The sequence below is a fragment of the Coregonus lavaretus genome (genome assembly GCF_964263955.1).
Source record: "Coregonus lavaretus genome assembly, chromosome: 26".
NCBI lineage: Eukaryota > Metazoa > Chordata > Actinopteri > Salmoniformes > Salmonidae > Coregonus > Coregonus lavaretus.
Genome location: NC_140013.1, coordinates 46,425,025 through 46,440,004, shown reverse-complemented (window position 1 = coordinate 46,440,004; position 14,980 = coordinate 46,425,025). Strand labels below are relative to the sequence as shown.

The 14,980-nt window shown below is 44.1% G+C and overlaps 1 protein-coding gene across 1 annotated transcript in view; it reads left to right on the top strand.

Moving 5' to 3' along the window:
• Positions 1-902: 902 nt before the first annotated feature.
• LOC311101425 (alpha-soluble NSF attachment protein-like) overlaps positions 903-14,980 on the top strand; it is a 49,240-nt gene continuing 35,162 nt past the window's right edge. Inside the window, exons 1-2 of the mRNA XM_084142570.1 lie at positions 903-1,106; positions 1,872-1,951. Of these exons, the coding sequence (XP_083998696.1) occupies positions 1,009-1,106; positions 1,872-1,951 (178 nt within the window). The 5' untranslated portion in view covers positions 903-1,008. The remainder of the gene's footprint in view (positions 1,107-1,871; positions 1,952-14,980) is intronic.

The window sequence follows — 14,980 nt, the reverse complement described above, 5'->3', positions numbered from 1 at the left end:
GAATTCATTTAAATATTTTTCTATTGGTTTTTAATTGTGCACCCCAATACATGTCAGACATGCTTTTAAGTGATGTACCCAGTAGGTCCCTCAGGTCCTCTGGCACTGGCCTTTTAACTATCCCAAAGCCTAGGACCAAGAGGCATGAAGAGGCAGCCTTTAGTTATCATGCCCCCAGCCTCTGGAATAGTCTGCCAGAGAACCTGATGGGGGATGAAACTGTGGACATACAGTATTGAAAAGAGATCTTAAAACACATCTTTATAGCTTTGCTTTTCCTCAGGGTGCTTTTTAGTCGTTCAGTTTGTGTCATTCTTCTGTTTTTTATCTGATGTTTGTTGTCTAGTAAATATTTAAGCTGTTATTATTTTATTTTATTCTGTAAAGCACATTGCATTCCATTCCATGTCTGAAATGTGCTGTTTAAACAAAGCTTGATTTGATTTACCCGCACTGTACCTGCCAGCTGTTAGCTAGAGAACACATGCCAAAACCAGAGTAGCCACATTTGCTATTTAACGCAACCGTTTTTGTGACAAAACTATCGGTAGAGTTGAATGTGATGGAAACACACTGAACTTGTATTCGGTACTTGAAAACTTAAGCGAAAAATCACATGTTGTGTGCGCTACCTCACACACTGATTTTATCTGCAGCAAGTCCGTTTGGTGGAAAAACCACTGGTGAGAAAATACGCATATTTTCTTTATGCATATTTTAGAATATTCGCATGAAAATCTGTCGCCAATTGGATGGAAACTAATGTTTGATTTGTTTTCAAACTCTTTGTGGTGCTGTGTGATCTGTGGGAAATATGTGTCTCTATTGTGGTCATACATTTGGCAGGAGGTTCCTCTCTGGCTTTAGTAGACCGGAAGCGAGGAGAACGCTCCCGGTGACGTGACAGGAAGAACCAATGTGGAGACTGTAGCTAGCAGCTAGACAGTCTCCTGTTACTTGCTCAACTGCCGCCTTACTAAACTAGCTAGCTTGCTAGTTGTTACAAACATGGACAACTCTGGAAAAGAGAAGGAAGCCTCGGCTCTGATGGCTGAGGCTGAAAAGAAACTGAAATCATCTCAGTCGTTTTTTGGGGCGTTGTTTGGGTGAGCATTCCAGCTAACTAGCCCCGTTAGCTTAGCTAGCAATAGCAAATGGTAGAGTAACGCTAGTTATGTAGCTAGTTAGCTACTAGTTACCAGAGCCATATAGTTACCAACTACCCTCTAACGTTAATTTTCGAAGAGCAATTTAATCATCCAGCTAGTAGTTTGTTTAGCTAGCTAGCAATCAAGTCAACAAAGTAACTTAGCTAATGTAAGTTAGCAAACGTTACCCTGTTGTACAAAAACGAAATAACCAAACAGTTGAACTTGTGAGTTCTTTGACGTGCATTAGGTTGTATATCTATATTTGCTGGTAACACATGAGAGTAAAATATTGCCACTTATTTAGCGACTAAACAGCCCGTTGTCAGCTGATTTCGAAATGATGACGTCTAGTTGTAGGAACTAACGTTAGTGTTATATAATGTTCCCCATCTGATCCTGTTCCCCAATCCACTACTAAAGGATTGGCTTCTCACTTTACTGTAAACATCAACAATGACTGCTTACTGATGTTTCTCAATATATGACTGTCATGTTTTTTTTATTTTTCTTAAAAAGCCTAAATAATGATAATTGTTGCCTCATCTAATGCACACATTCAAACTGATATTATAACAGTAGTTTTTGCCAATAGTCAGTGATATACTTTACAATATTGAAACAAAGCCTATACTGTATGACTGTTACTAGACTGTGTTACTAATCCTGATACCACCTGTTTAGCGCCACTGGCTCACTGTTACTCTTCTTCTGTTGATGCAGAGGCTCATCCAAGATGGAGGAGGTCTGTGATATTTACACCAGGGCTGCCAACATGTACAAGATGGCAAAGAACTGGTGTGGTGAGAACACTGTCTTGTAACCATATAGAACTGGTGTGGTGAGATCACTGTCTTGTAGCCATATAGAACTGGTATGGTGAGAACACTGTCTTGTAACCATATAGAACTGGTGTGGTGAGATCACTGTCTTGTAACCATATAGAACTGGTGTGGTGAGAACACTGACTTGTAGCCATATAGAACTGGTGTGGTGAGAACACTGTCTTGTAACCATATAGAACTGGTGTGGTGAGATCACTGTCTTGTAGCCATATAGAACTGGTGTGGTGAGAACACTGACTTGTAACCATATAGAACTGGTGTGGTGAGATCACTGTCTTGTAGCCATATAGAACTGGTGTGGTGAGAACACTGTCTTGTAACCATATAGAACTGGTGTGGTGAGATCACTGTCTTGTAACCATATAGAACTGGTGTGGTGAGAACACTGACTTGTAGCCATATAGAACTGGTGTGGTGAGAACACTGACTTGTAGCCATATAGAACTGGTGTGGTGAGATCACTGTCTTGTAACCATATAGAACTGGTGTGGTGAGAACACTGACTTGTAACCATATAGAACTGGTGTGGGGAGAACACTGACTTGTAACCATATACAGTGCCTTCAGAAAGTATTCATACCCTATGACTTATTCCACATTTTGTTGTGTTACAGCCTAAATTCAAAATTGATTAAAACATGTTCTTCTCGCCCATCTACACACAATTACCCATAATGACAAAGTCAAAACATATTTTTAGAAATGTTTGTAAATTTATTGAAAATGAAATACAGAAATATCTCATTTGCATAAGTAGTCACACCCTTGAGTCAATACATGTTAGTCGCCTTTGGCAGCGATTATTGGGTAAGTCTCTAAGCACTTTGTACACCTGAATTGCACAATATTTGCCCATTTTTAATATTTAAAAAAAATCTTCACGCTCTGTCAAATTGGTTGTTGACCATTGCTAGACCATTTTAAAGTCTTGCCAAAGATTTTCAAGCCGATTTCAGTCCAAACGGTAACTCGGCCACTCAGGAACATTCACTGTCTTCTTGGTAAGCAACTCCAGTGTAGATTTGACCTTGTGTTTTAGGTTATTGTCCTGCTGAATGGTGAATTAATCTCCCAGACTAACCCAGGTTTTCCTCTAGGATTTTGCCTGTGCTTAGCTACATTTTTTCATCCTGAAAAACCCCAGTCCTTAACGATTACAAGCATACCCATAACATGATGCAGCCACCACTATGCTTGACAATATAGAGAGTGGTTCTCAGTAATGTGTTGTTTTGGATTTGCCCCAAACATAACACTTTTACATTTTTAAAATGTTTAACCTTTATTTAACCTGGTAAGACCCATTGAGGTTAAAAACCTCTTATGCGAGGGTGACCTGGAAAGAAGGCAAAACAGGGAAATAGAAGCGTGTAAATAAAATACTACAGAAAAATACAAAATACACACAAAAGACAGTCACAAGTTCCAGATACAATTGAAGATTAGAAACAACTGCAGCTTCACAAACAGTGTTGTCAGATTGAAGATTAGAAACTGTGTTGTCAGATTGAAGATTAGAAACTGTGTTGTCAGATTGAAGATTAGAAACTGTGTTGTCAATCAGTCTTAAAAACAGGCACTAACTCCCCTAACTTTAATATCTTTTGAAGCATGTTCCAGGATGAAGGGGCATTATGGGAAAAATATTGTTTCCCCATCTCAGTTCTAGCCTTAAACAGACAAGGACAGCAGCGACTGTGAACGAAGACTAGATACAAAGGGAGTTGTCCTATCAATGCTTTGTACACGAAAGTGTACCAGTGCTTTAGCCTCCTGGTGGAGAGAGCAGTCCATTGCACCATAGTACACAAATTACAGTGATGAGTGAGTGATCTAGCATATGTAATATATTTTAAAGCACCATGATACACTGTGTCCAGAGTTGTTAAGATACTTGCTGAGGCATATAGACACTATCACCATAATCCAGCACTGATTAAAAAAAAGTGCTTTGAACAACATCCTTTCTGACTAACATTGAAAAGCAAGATTTGTTCCTAAAATAGAAACCCAATTTCAACTTCAGTTTCTTCGTCAAGTTATCAATGTGCTGTTTAAAATTCAGCTTTTCATCTAACCAAATCCCAAGATGCTTATAGGAGGTGACCCTATCGATTTGCTGGTCTTTTATAGTTAAAATCTGCAAGTGACTCCATCTGTTTACTTTCAGGGAAGAGAAACCATACATTTTGTTTTCCTTGCATTAAGCACAAGATTCAATTCAAAAAGCTGCCTTTGAATAACATCAAAAGCCAACTAAGTCCTGAAAAGCATTCTCAATATTAAATGCGCTAGAATAAATAATTGTGTCATCAGCAGCTGGATTCCAAGATGAAATAGCAGTGCGGTCGTGTTTTCTGTAGTGTCCTCATGTAAATAGCCTGTTTTTAGTTTTTTTGTCTTTTTCGTATATATTTCTCAATCTCACTTTCCATCCTTTAACTAAATATACTTTCCTGCAACCCACCCCACTCAATGTGGAACGGATTCTATTATTTCTTCATACAGTTTTATCCAGAACCTCTGGTTGAAACTAGCCAGCTAGCCAGCTAACAAGCTACTTGCTATTAGCCACCGTTAGCGGCCTTCACCATTGTCCGTGGCCGTGGCCTGCACTACCTACCAGCCAGCTCTAGCCTGGACAATTATCGGCCAGTCTGCACATCGCGCTATCGAGCCAGAGCATATCGGATTTTCTGCTGGAATCACGGAATCACTGGACCTTAACACCGGATCATCGCAACTAGCTAGCTGCAACCGAATGGCTGTTGTCGTTGTTGGCTAATCACCACTGTCCTGAAGCTAACCCCAGTTAGCCTTGAGCTAGCCTCGAGCCAGGCCCATCTCCCGGCAATCTACCTCTCTGTCAATCGGACGGGACCTCTTAGTGTTGACACGGAGCCCCGCCGATCCATCACGACTGGTCTGCTGACATAATCGTCTGATGTGGATTGAACAGGCTTCCCGTTGCGACGACCACGAAGATCCATCTGCTAGCCCCGGCCCGCTAGCACACGCAATCAACAGCCGTACCTCCAGCTCGCCTGTAGCGTAGCAGCCACTGAACTGTTCCCAGACTTACTTATTGCTGTTCACTGGACCTTATAATCACTCAGCTACACAGCTGATGCCTGCTGGACTGTTCCTTTATACGGTACCCCATCCTGTTTATCTGTTTAGCCTCAGCTCAAACTTTATCGCCATTACCAGTTGTTGTCTTAGCTCTCTCGAATAACACCTGTGACTGCTTTATGCCTATCTCCCATGTCAATATGCCTTGCCTATTGCTGTTTCAGTTAGTTCTAACTGTACTTTTTCACTGTAGAGCCCCCAGTCCTGCTCAACCTGTCTCAGATAGCTCCTTTGTCCCACCCCCCATACACGCGGAGACCGGCTCAATCGGTGCCTACCATGATGCTATCTCTTTCATCTTTACCCAACGCTTAGGTTTACCTCCACTGTACTCATATCCTTCCATATCCTTGTCTGTACATAATGCCCTGAATCTATTCTACAACGCCCGGAAATCTGCCCCTTTTTTTCTCTGTACCCAACGCACTAGAAGACCAGTTCTTAAAGCCTTTAGCCGTATCCTTACTCTACTCCTCCTCTGTTCCTCTGGTGATGTAGAGGTTAACCCAGGCCCTGCAGCCCCCAGTATCACTCCTACTCCCCAGGAGGTATCATTTGTTGACTTCTGTAACCGCAAAAGCCTTGGTTTCTTGCATGTTAACATCAGAAGCCTCCTCCCTAAGTTTGAGTTATTCACTGCGTTGGCACACTCCGCCAACCCTGATGTTCTAGCAGTGTCTGAATCCTGGCTCAGGAAGGCCACCAAAGATTCTGAAATTTCCATTCCCAACTACAACATTTTCTGTCTACATAGAACTGCCAAAGGGGGCGGAGTTGCAATCTACTGTAGAGATAGTATGATAGAGCTCTGCAGGCTATCAGGTCTGTGCCCAAACAGTTTGAGATTCTACTTCTAAAAATCCACCTTTCCAGAAATAAGTCTCTCACTGTTACCACTTGCTACAGACCCCCCTCAGCCCCCAGCTGTGCCCTGAACACCATATGTGAACTGATTGCCCCCCATCTATCCTCAGAGTTCGTACTGCTTGGTGACCTAAACTGTGATATGCTTAACACCCCGGCCGTCCTACAATCTAAACTAGATGCCCTCAATCTCACACAAATTATCAAGGAACCTCCCAGGTACAACCCTAAATCTGTTAACATGGGTACCCTCATAGATATCATCCTGACTAACTTACCCTCTAAAGACACCTCCGCTGTCTTCAACCAGGATCTCAGCGATCACTGCCTCATTGTCTGCGTCCGTAATGGGTCCGCGGTCAAACGACCACCCCTCATCACTGTCAAACGCTCCCTAAAACACTTCAGCGAGCAGGCCTTTCTATTTGACCTGGCCCGGGTATCCTGGATGGATATTGATCTCATTCTGTCAGTAGAGGATGCGTGGTTGTTCTTTAAAAGTGCTTTCCTCTCCATCTTAAATAAGCATGCCCCATTCAAAAATGTCAGAACTAAGAACAGATATAGCCCCTGGTTCACCACAGACTTGACAGCCCTTGACCAGCACAAAAACATCCTGTGGCGTACTGCATTAGCATCGAACAGCCCCCGCGATATGCAACTTTTCAGGGAAGTCAGGAACCAATATACACTCCAAAAAGTTTTGGGACACTGTAAAGTCCATGGAGAATAAGAGCACCTCCTCCCAGCTGCCCACTGCACTGAGGCTAGGAAACACTGTCACTACCGATAAATCTACGATAATCCAAAATTTCAACAAGCATTTTGCTACGGCTGACCATGCTTTCCACCTGGCTACCCTTACCCCTGCCACCAGCTCTGCACCCTCTGCTGCAACTTGCCCATGCCTGGTTTCCGAGCTGGTCATGGGTGCACCTCAGCCACGCTCAAGGTCCTAAACAATATAATAACCGCGATAGATAATAGACAGTACTGTGCAGCCGTCTTCATTGACCTGGCCAAGGCTTTTGACTCTGTCAATCACCGCATTCTTATTGGCAGACTAAATAGCCTTGGTTTCTCAAATGACTGCCTCGCCTGGTTCACCAACTACTTCTCAGATAGAGTTCAATGTGTCAAATCGGAGGGCCTGTTGCCTGGACCTCTGGCAGTCTCTATGGGGGTGCCACAGGGTTTAATTCTCGGGCCGACTCTATTCTCTGTGTATATCAATGATGTCGCTCTTGCTGCTGGTGACTCTCAAATCCACCTCTACGCAGACGACACCATTTTGTATACATCTGGCCCTTCATTGGACACAGTGTTAACAAACCTCCAAACGAGCTTCAATGCCATACAACGCTCATTCCGTGGCCTCCAACTGCTCTTAAACGCTAGTAAAACTAAATGCATGCTCTTCAATCGAACGCTGCTTGCACCCGCCTGCTCGACTAGAATCACTACTCTCGGCAGGTTTGACTTAGAATATGTGGACAACTACAAATGCTTAGGTGTCTGGTTAGATCGTAAACTCTCCTTCCAGACTCACATTAAGCATCTCCAATCCAAAGTTCAGTCTAGAATCGGCTTCCTATTTCGCAACATGCCTCCTTCACTCATGCTGCTAAACATGCCCTAGTAAAACTGACTATCCTACCAATCCTTGACTTCGGCGATGTCATTTACAAAATGGCTTCCAACACTCTACTCAGCAAGTTGGATGTAGTCTATCACAGTGCCATCCGTTTTGTCACCAAAGCCCCATATACTACCATTGTGGTCCTCTGTAGCTCAATTAGTAGAGCATGGCGCTTGTAACGCCAGGGTAGTGGGTTCGATCCCCGGGACCACCCATACGTAAAAATGTATGCACACATGACTGTAAGTCGCTTTGGATAAAAGCGTCTGCTAAATGGCATATTATTATTATATTATTATTATTGTGACCTGTACGCTCTCGTTAGCTGGCCCTCACTACATATTAGTCGCCAAACCCACTGGTTCCAGATCATCTATAAATCACTTCTAGGCAAATCCCCGCCTTATCTTAGCTCATTGTTCACCATAGCAACACCCACCCGTAGTATGCATTCCAGCAGGTATATCTCACTGGTCATTCCCAAAGCCAACACCTCCTTTGGCCGCCATTCCTTCCAGTTCTCTGCTGCAAATGACTGGAACGAACTGCATAAATCTTTGAAGCTGGAGACACTTATCTCCCTCACTATATTTAAGCATCAGTTTACCGATCACTGCACCTGTACACAGCCCATCTGTAATTAGCCCACCCAGCTACCTCATCCCCATATTGTTATTTACATTGTTATTTATTTTGCTAATTTGCACCCCAGTATCTCTATTTGCACATCTATCACTCCAGTGTTAATACTAAATTGTAATTATTTTGCACTATGGCCTATTTATTGCCTTACCTCCATAACTTACTACACAGTGTGTGCAAATGTACACTGCTCAAAAAAATAAAGGGAACACTTAAACAACACATCCTAGATCTGAATGAATGAAATAATCTTATTAAATACTTTTTTCTTTACATAGTTGAATGTGCTGACAACAAAATCACACAAAAATTATCAATGGAAATCAAATGTATCAACCCATGGAGGTCTGGATTTGGAGTCACCCTCAAAATTAAAGTGGAAAACCACACTACAGGCTGATCCAACTTTGATGTAATGTCCTTAAAACAAGTCAAAATTAGGCTCAGTAGTGTGTGTGGCCTCCACGTGCCTGTATGACCTCCCTACAACGCAATGCCTGGGCATGCTCCTGATGAGGTGACGGATTGTCTCCTGAGGGATCTCCTCCCAGACCTGGACTAAAGAATCCGCCAACTCCTGGACAGTCTGTGGTGCAACGTGGCTTTGGTGGATGGAGCGAGACATGATGTGCTCAATTGGATTCAGGTCTGGGGAATGGGCGGGCCAGTCCATAGCATCAATGCCTTCCTCTTGCAGGAACTGCTGACACACTCCAGCCACATGAGGTCTAGCATTGTCTTGCATTAGGAGGAACCCAGGGCAAACCGCACCAGCATATGGTCTCACAAGGGGTCTGAGGATCTCATCTCGGTACCTAATGGCAGTCAGGCTACCTCTGGCGAGCACATGGAGGGCTGTGCGGCCCCCCAAAGAAATGCCACCCCACACCATGACTGACCCACCGCCAAACCGGTCATGCTGGAGGATGTTGCAGGCAGCAGAACGTTCTCCACGGCGTCTCCAGACTCTGTCACGTCTGTCACGTGCTCAGTGTGAACCTGCTTTCATCTATGAAGAGCACAGGGCGCCAGTGGCGAATTTGCCAATCTTGGTGTTCTCTGGCAAATGCCAAACGTCCTGCACGGTGTTGGGCTGTAAGCACAGCCCCCACCTGTGGACGTCGGGCCCTCATACCACCCTCATGGAGTCTGTTTCTGACCTTTTGAGCAGACACATGCACATTTGTGGCCTGCTGGAGGTAATTTTGCAGGGCTCTGGCAGTGCTCCTCCTGCTCCTCCTTGCACAAAGGCGGAGGTAGCGGTCCTGCTGCTGGGTTGTTGCCCTCCTACGGCCTCCTCCACGTCTCCTGATGTACTGGCCTGTCTCCTGGTAGCGCCTCCATGCTCTGGACACTACGCTGACAGACACAGCAAACCTTCTTGCCACAGCTCGCATTGATGTGCCATCCTGGATGAGCTGCACTACCTGAGCCACTTGTGTGGGTTGTAGACTCCGTCTCATGCTACCACTAGAGTGAAAGCACCGCCAGCATTCAAAAGTGACCAAAACATCAGCCAGGAAGCATAGGAACTGAGAAGTGGTCTGTTGTCACCACCTGCAGAACCACTTCTTTATTGGGGGTGTCTTGCTAATTGCCTATAATTTCCACCTGTTGTCTATTCCATTTGCACAACAGCATTTGAAATGTATTGTCAATCAGTGTTGCTTCCTAAGTGGACAGTTTGATTTCACAGAAGTGTGATTGACTTGGAGTTACATTGTGTTGTTTAAGTGTTCCCTTTATTTTTTTGAGCAGTGTACATTTGCACACACTGTATATATATTTTATATTGTGTTATTGACTGTACGTTTTGTTTACCCCATATGTAACTCTGTGTTGTTGTTTTTACCTCACTGCTTTGCTTTATCTTGGCCAGGTCGCAGTTGTAAATGAGAACTTGTTCTCAACTGGCTTACCTGGTTAAATAAAGGTTAAATAAATAAAATATAAAATACAGATGGAGATTTGCAGAGTCAAGTCTTCGCTATATCATTAATAAACAGTGTAAAAAGGATCGGACCTAAAATTGAGCCCTGGGGAACTCCTTTTGTAAGCCTCCTGTGCTACACAGTGTTCTGTCAGAAAGGTAGTTTTGGAACTAATCCAATGCATCAACACTTAAACCAACCTTTTTTAGTCTATACAACAGCAGGGCATGGTCAATAGTGTCAAAGGACTTCAATAAGTCAATAAAAAGTGAAACAGTGATTTTTCTTGTCCTGAGCATCTAGAATATCTCCTACAACCTTACGTACTGCAGTAATTTAACTATGCTTGGCTCTAAAACCCGACTGGAATTGAGATAAAACTGAGTTATTATAAAGAAAGTGTTTCAACTGTGAGTTCACCAGGTTTTCCAAAACTTTTTCCAGTGCAGATAGTTTAGATATGGGACGATAGTTCTCCAACTGGGACGGATCTCCACCCGTATGTAAAGGCGTGACAGGCTGCTTTCCAGACTTTTGGAATGGTATTACTCGCCAAAGAAAGATGTAATATATGAGTGAGAGGGGCAGCAATGATCTCTGCACCAAGTTTGAGAAAATAAGGGTTTAATTCATCCGGGCCAGCCGCTTTCTTAATATCAATAGATTTGAGTGCCTTTACAACTTCTGAAAGCTCAATCTCTGTTAACTGAAATAGATGAACCATAGGCCGGCATGCGGCAGTTTCATTCACAGCTGGTGTGGTGAGAACACTGTCTTGTAGTCATTCGAGATGTTAGGAAGGAGTTCATTATCAAATAAATACCCAGCTTTAGCAAAATGCTAATTAAACTTGTCAAGCAGTTTATTCTTGTCCGTCACATTCATTGAATTTGAGGTCAATTTCAGCAGAAGACCAGAGGAATTTGTGTGAGCATTAAAGGATTTAATGGTTTTCCATAATTTCGGCGGGTTATTGAGGTTTGACTTGGTAGATTCGTAATAGAAGCTAGATTTGCATTTCCGTATTAGCAAGGTGCACTTATTTCTCAGTGCCCTGAATAACTGGGGAATGGGTTAGGGTTAGGAATGGGTTGAATAACTGGGGAATGGGTTAGGGTTAGGGTTGAATAACTGGGGAATGGGTTAGGGTTGGGGTTAGGGTTAGGAATGGGTTGAATAACTGGGGAATGGGCTAGGGTTAGGGTTAGGAATGGGTTGAATAACTGGGGAATGGGTTAGGGTTAGGAATGGGTTGAATAACTGCCATTCAGCCGGGGAATGACCCTGAATTACCCTTTCTGGCTTTGGCCCATTGTGTGTTTCGTTTATGGATCAAATCAGATAATTCCCCTGTAAACCAGGGATAGTCTCTACCTCTTACCCAGTACTTTTTGAGAGGGGCGTGTTTATCCCAGATAGTAGAAAACATGGAATGAAAATAGGAGAATGCCTCTTCGATGTCTAAGTGCAATCCTATCCCAGTTGCATGCATAACGTTCATGCAGGAATGCCTGCTCACAGAACTGCATAAAATTTAGTTTGACTATGAACCAAGGGGGCACTTTCGGGATTTTGTTGTCTCTTATGCAAGCAACTGCACAATGATCACTTAAATCATTAGGGAAAATACCAACAGCTGAGTATTTATGCGGATTGTTAGTTAGAATAACATCAATAAGTGTTGATTTAGAGATGCCTTTTGGATTAAGTCTTGTGACTGCATTTATAATTTGAGTAAAATGCAGTGTATTGCACACTCCTCTAATGGCCTCGGAGTTTGGAGATAACCAGTCCCAGTTTAAATCGCCCATAAGGACCATTTCATTTTGCCCCCAACCACGCATCAGTTCAGCCAGAGAATCCAGGTCTATAACATCCTATTAAATCTAAGTTCACAGCTTTCGATAACTGCAGTTTCAGTGCTAAAAACTCAAACTGTTTTGGTTTAGATAAAGACCTTAGTTCAGTAACCACATATCTGTCTTTAATATAGATGGCTATACCTCCCCCTTACTTCGTCGGTCACATCGATAAACATTATAACCATCCAAGCCTATAGACTGATTTACAACAGATGTCTTAAGCCAGGTCTCGGACAGAACTAAGACATCTGGGTCAGCAGAGTGAACCCAGACTCTTATCATGTCTATATTCACCATCAGACTCCTCACATTAATATGCTTCAGTGCCAACCCTGATCTAGTTTTCACATCATTTGGAGTGGGGAGTTCCTCCATAGCCAGTGGGCCTGGGTTTGGCTGAATGTTTCTCCATAGCCAGTGGGCCTGGGTTTGGCTGAATGTTTCTCCATAGCCAGTGGGCCTGGGTTTGGCTGAATGTTTCTCCATAGCCAGTGGGCCTGGGTTTGGCTGAATGTTTCTCCATAGCCAGTGGGCCTGGGTTTGGCTGAATGTTTCCTGACACCAAAAGCAGAAGAAGAATAAAACACTTTGATTTGTTGCTTCCTAAAATGTCTCTGCCTCTGTCTTAGATGATTTAAAATGATCCAAACTACAGTAATCTGATACAACACACAGTTGTTAGCCAGACCAAACAAACCATCAAACAGGCAAAGAGACAATACAGGACTAAGATTGAATCGTACTACACTGGCTCTGACGCTCGTCGGATGTGGCAGGGCTTGAAAACTATTACAGACTACAAAGGGAAGCACAGCCGCGAGCTTCCCAGTGACACAAGCCTACGAGATGAGCTAAATCACTTCTATGCTCGCTTCGAGGCAAGCAACACTGAAGCATGCATGAGAGCACCAGCTGTTCCGGATGACTATGTGATCACGCTCTCCGTAGCCGATGTGAGTAAGACTTTTAAGCAGGTCAACATTCACAAGGCCGCAGGGCCAGACGGATTACCAGGACGTGTACTCCGAGCATGTGCTGACCAACTGGCAAGTGTCTTCACTGACATTTTCAACATGTCCCTGACTGAGTCTGTAATACCAACATGTTTCAAGCAGACCACCATAGTCCCCGTGCCCAAGGACACTAAGATAACCTGCCTAAATGACTATCGACCCGTAGCACTGACGTCTGTAGCCATGAAGTGCTTTGAAAGGCTGGTCATGGCTCACATCAACACCATTATCCCAGAAACCCTAGACCCACTCCAATTTGCATACCGCCCCAACAGATCCACAGATTATGCAATCTCTATTGCACTCCACACTGCCCTTTCCCACCTTAACAAGAGGAACACATACGTGAGAATGCTATTCATTGACTACAGCTCAGCATTCAACACCATAGTGCCCTCAAAGCTCATCACTAAGCTAAGGATCCTGGGACTAAACACCTCCCTCTGCAACTGGATCCTGGACTTCCTGACGGGCCGCCCCCGGGTGGTAAGGGTAGGTAACAACACATCTGCCACGCTGATCCTCAACACGGGGGCCCCTCAGGGGTGCGTGCTCAGTCCCCTCCTGTACTCCCTGTTCACCCATGACTGCATGGCCAAGCACGACTCAAACACCATCATTAAGTTTGCCGACGACACAACAGTGGTAGGCCTGATCACCGACAACGATGAGACAGCCTATAGGGAGGAGGTCAGAGATCTGGCCGTGTGTTGCCAGGACAACAACCTCTCCCTCAACGATGAGACAGCCTATAGGGAGGAGGTCAGAGACCTGGCCGTGTGTTGCCAGGATAACAACCTCTCCCTCAATGTGACCAAGACAAAGGAGATGATTGTGGACTACAGGAAAAAAAGAGGACTGAGCACGCCCCCATTCTCATCGACGGGGCTGTAGTGGAACCGGTTGAGATCTTCAAGTTCCTTGGTGTCCACATCACCAACAAACTATCATGGTCCAAACACACCAAGACAGTCGTGAAGAGGGCACGACAAAGCCTATTCCCCCTCAGGAGACTGAAAAGATTTGGCATGGGTCCTCAGATCCTCAATAAGTTCTACAGCTGCACCATCGAGAGCATCCTGACTAGTTACATCACCGCCTGGTATGGCAACTGCTTGGCCTCCGACCGCAAGGCACTACAGAGGGTAGTGCGTACGGCCCAGTACATCACTGGGGCCAAGCTTCCTGCCATCCAGGACCTCTATACCAGGCGGTGTCAGAGGAGGCCCTCAAAATTGTCAAAGACTCAAGCCACCCTAGTCATAGACTGTTCTCTCTGCTACCGCACGGCAAGCGCTACCTGAGTGCCAAGTCTAGTTCCAAAAGGCTTCTCAACAGCTTCAACCCCCAAGCCATAAGACTCCTGACCAGCTAATCATGGCTACCCGGACTATTTGCACTGCCCCCCAACCCCCACCCCATCATTTTACGCTGCTGCTACTCTGTTAATGATTTATGCATAGTCACTTTAACTATACCCACATGTACATATTACCTCAACTACCTCAACTAGCCGGTGCCCCCCGCACATTGACTCTGCACCGGTACCCCCCTGTACAGTGGGGGAAAAAAGTATTTAGTCAGCCACCAATTGTGCAAGTTCTCCCACTTAAAAAGATGAGAGGCCTGTAATTTTCATCATAGGTACACGTCAACTATGACAGACAAAATGAGAAAAACATTTCCAGAAAATCACATTGTAGGATTTTTTATGAATTTATTTGCAAATTATGGTGGAAAATAAGTATTTGGTCAATAACAAAAGTTTCTCAATACTTTGTTATATACCCTTTGTTGGCAATGACACAGGTCAAACGTTTTCTGTAAGTCTTCACAAGGTTTTCACACACTGTTGCTGGTATTTTGGCCCATTCCTCCATGCAGATCTCCTCTAGAGCAGTGAT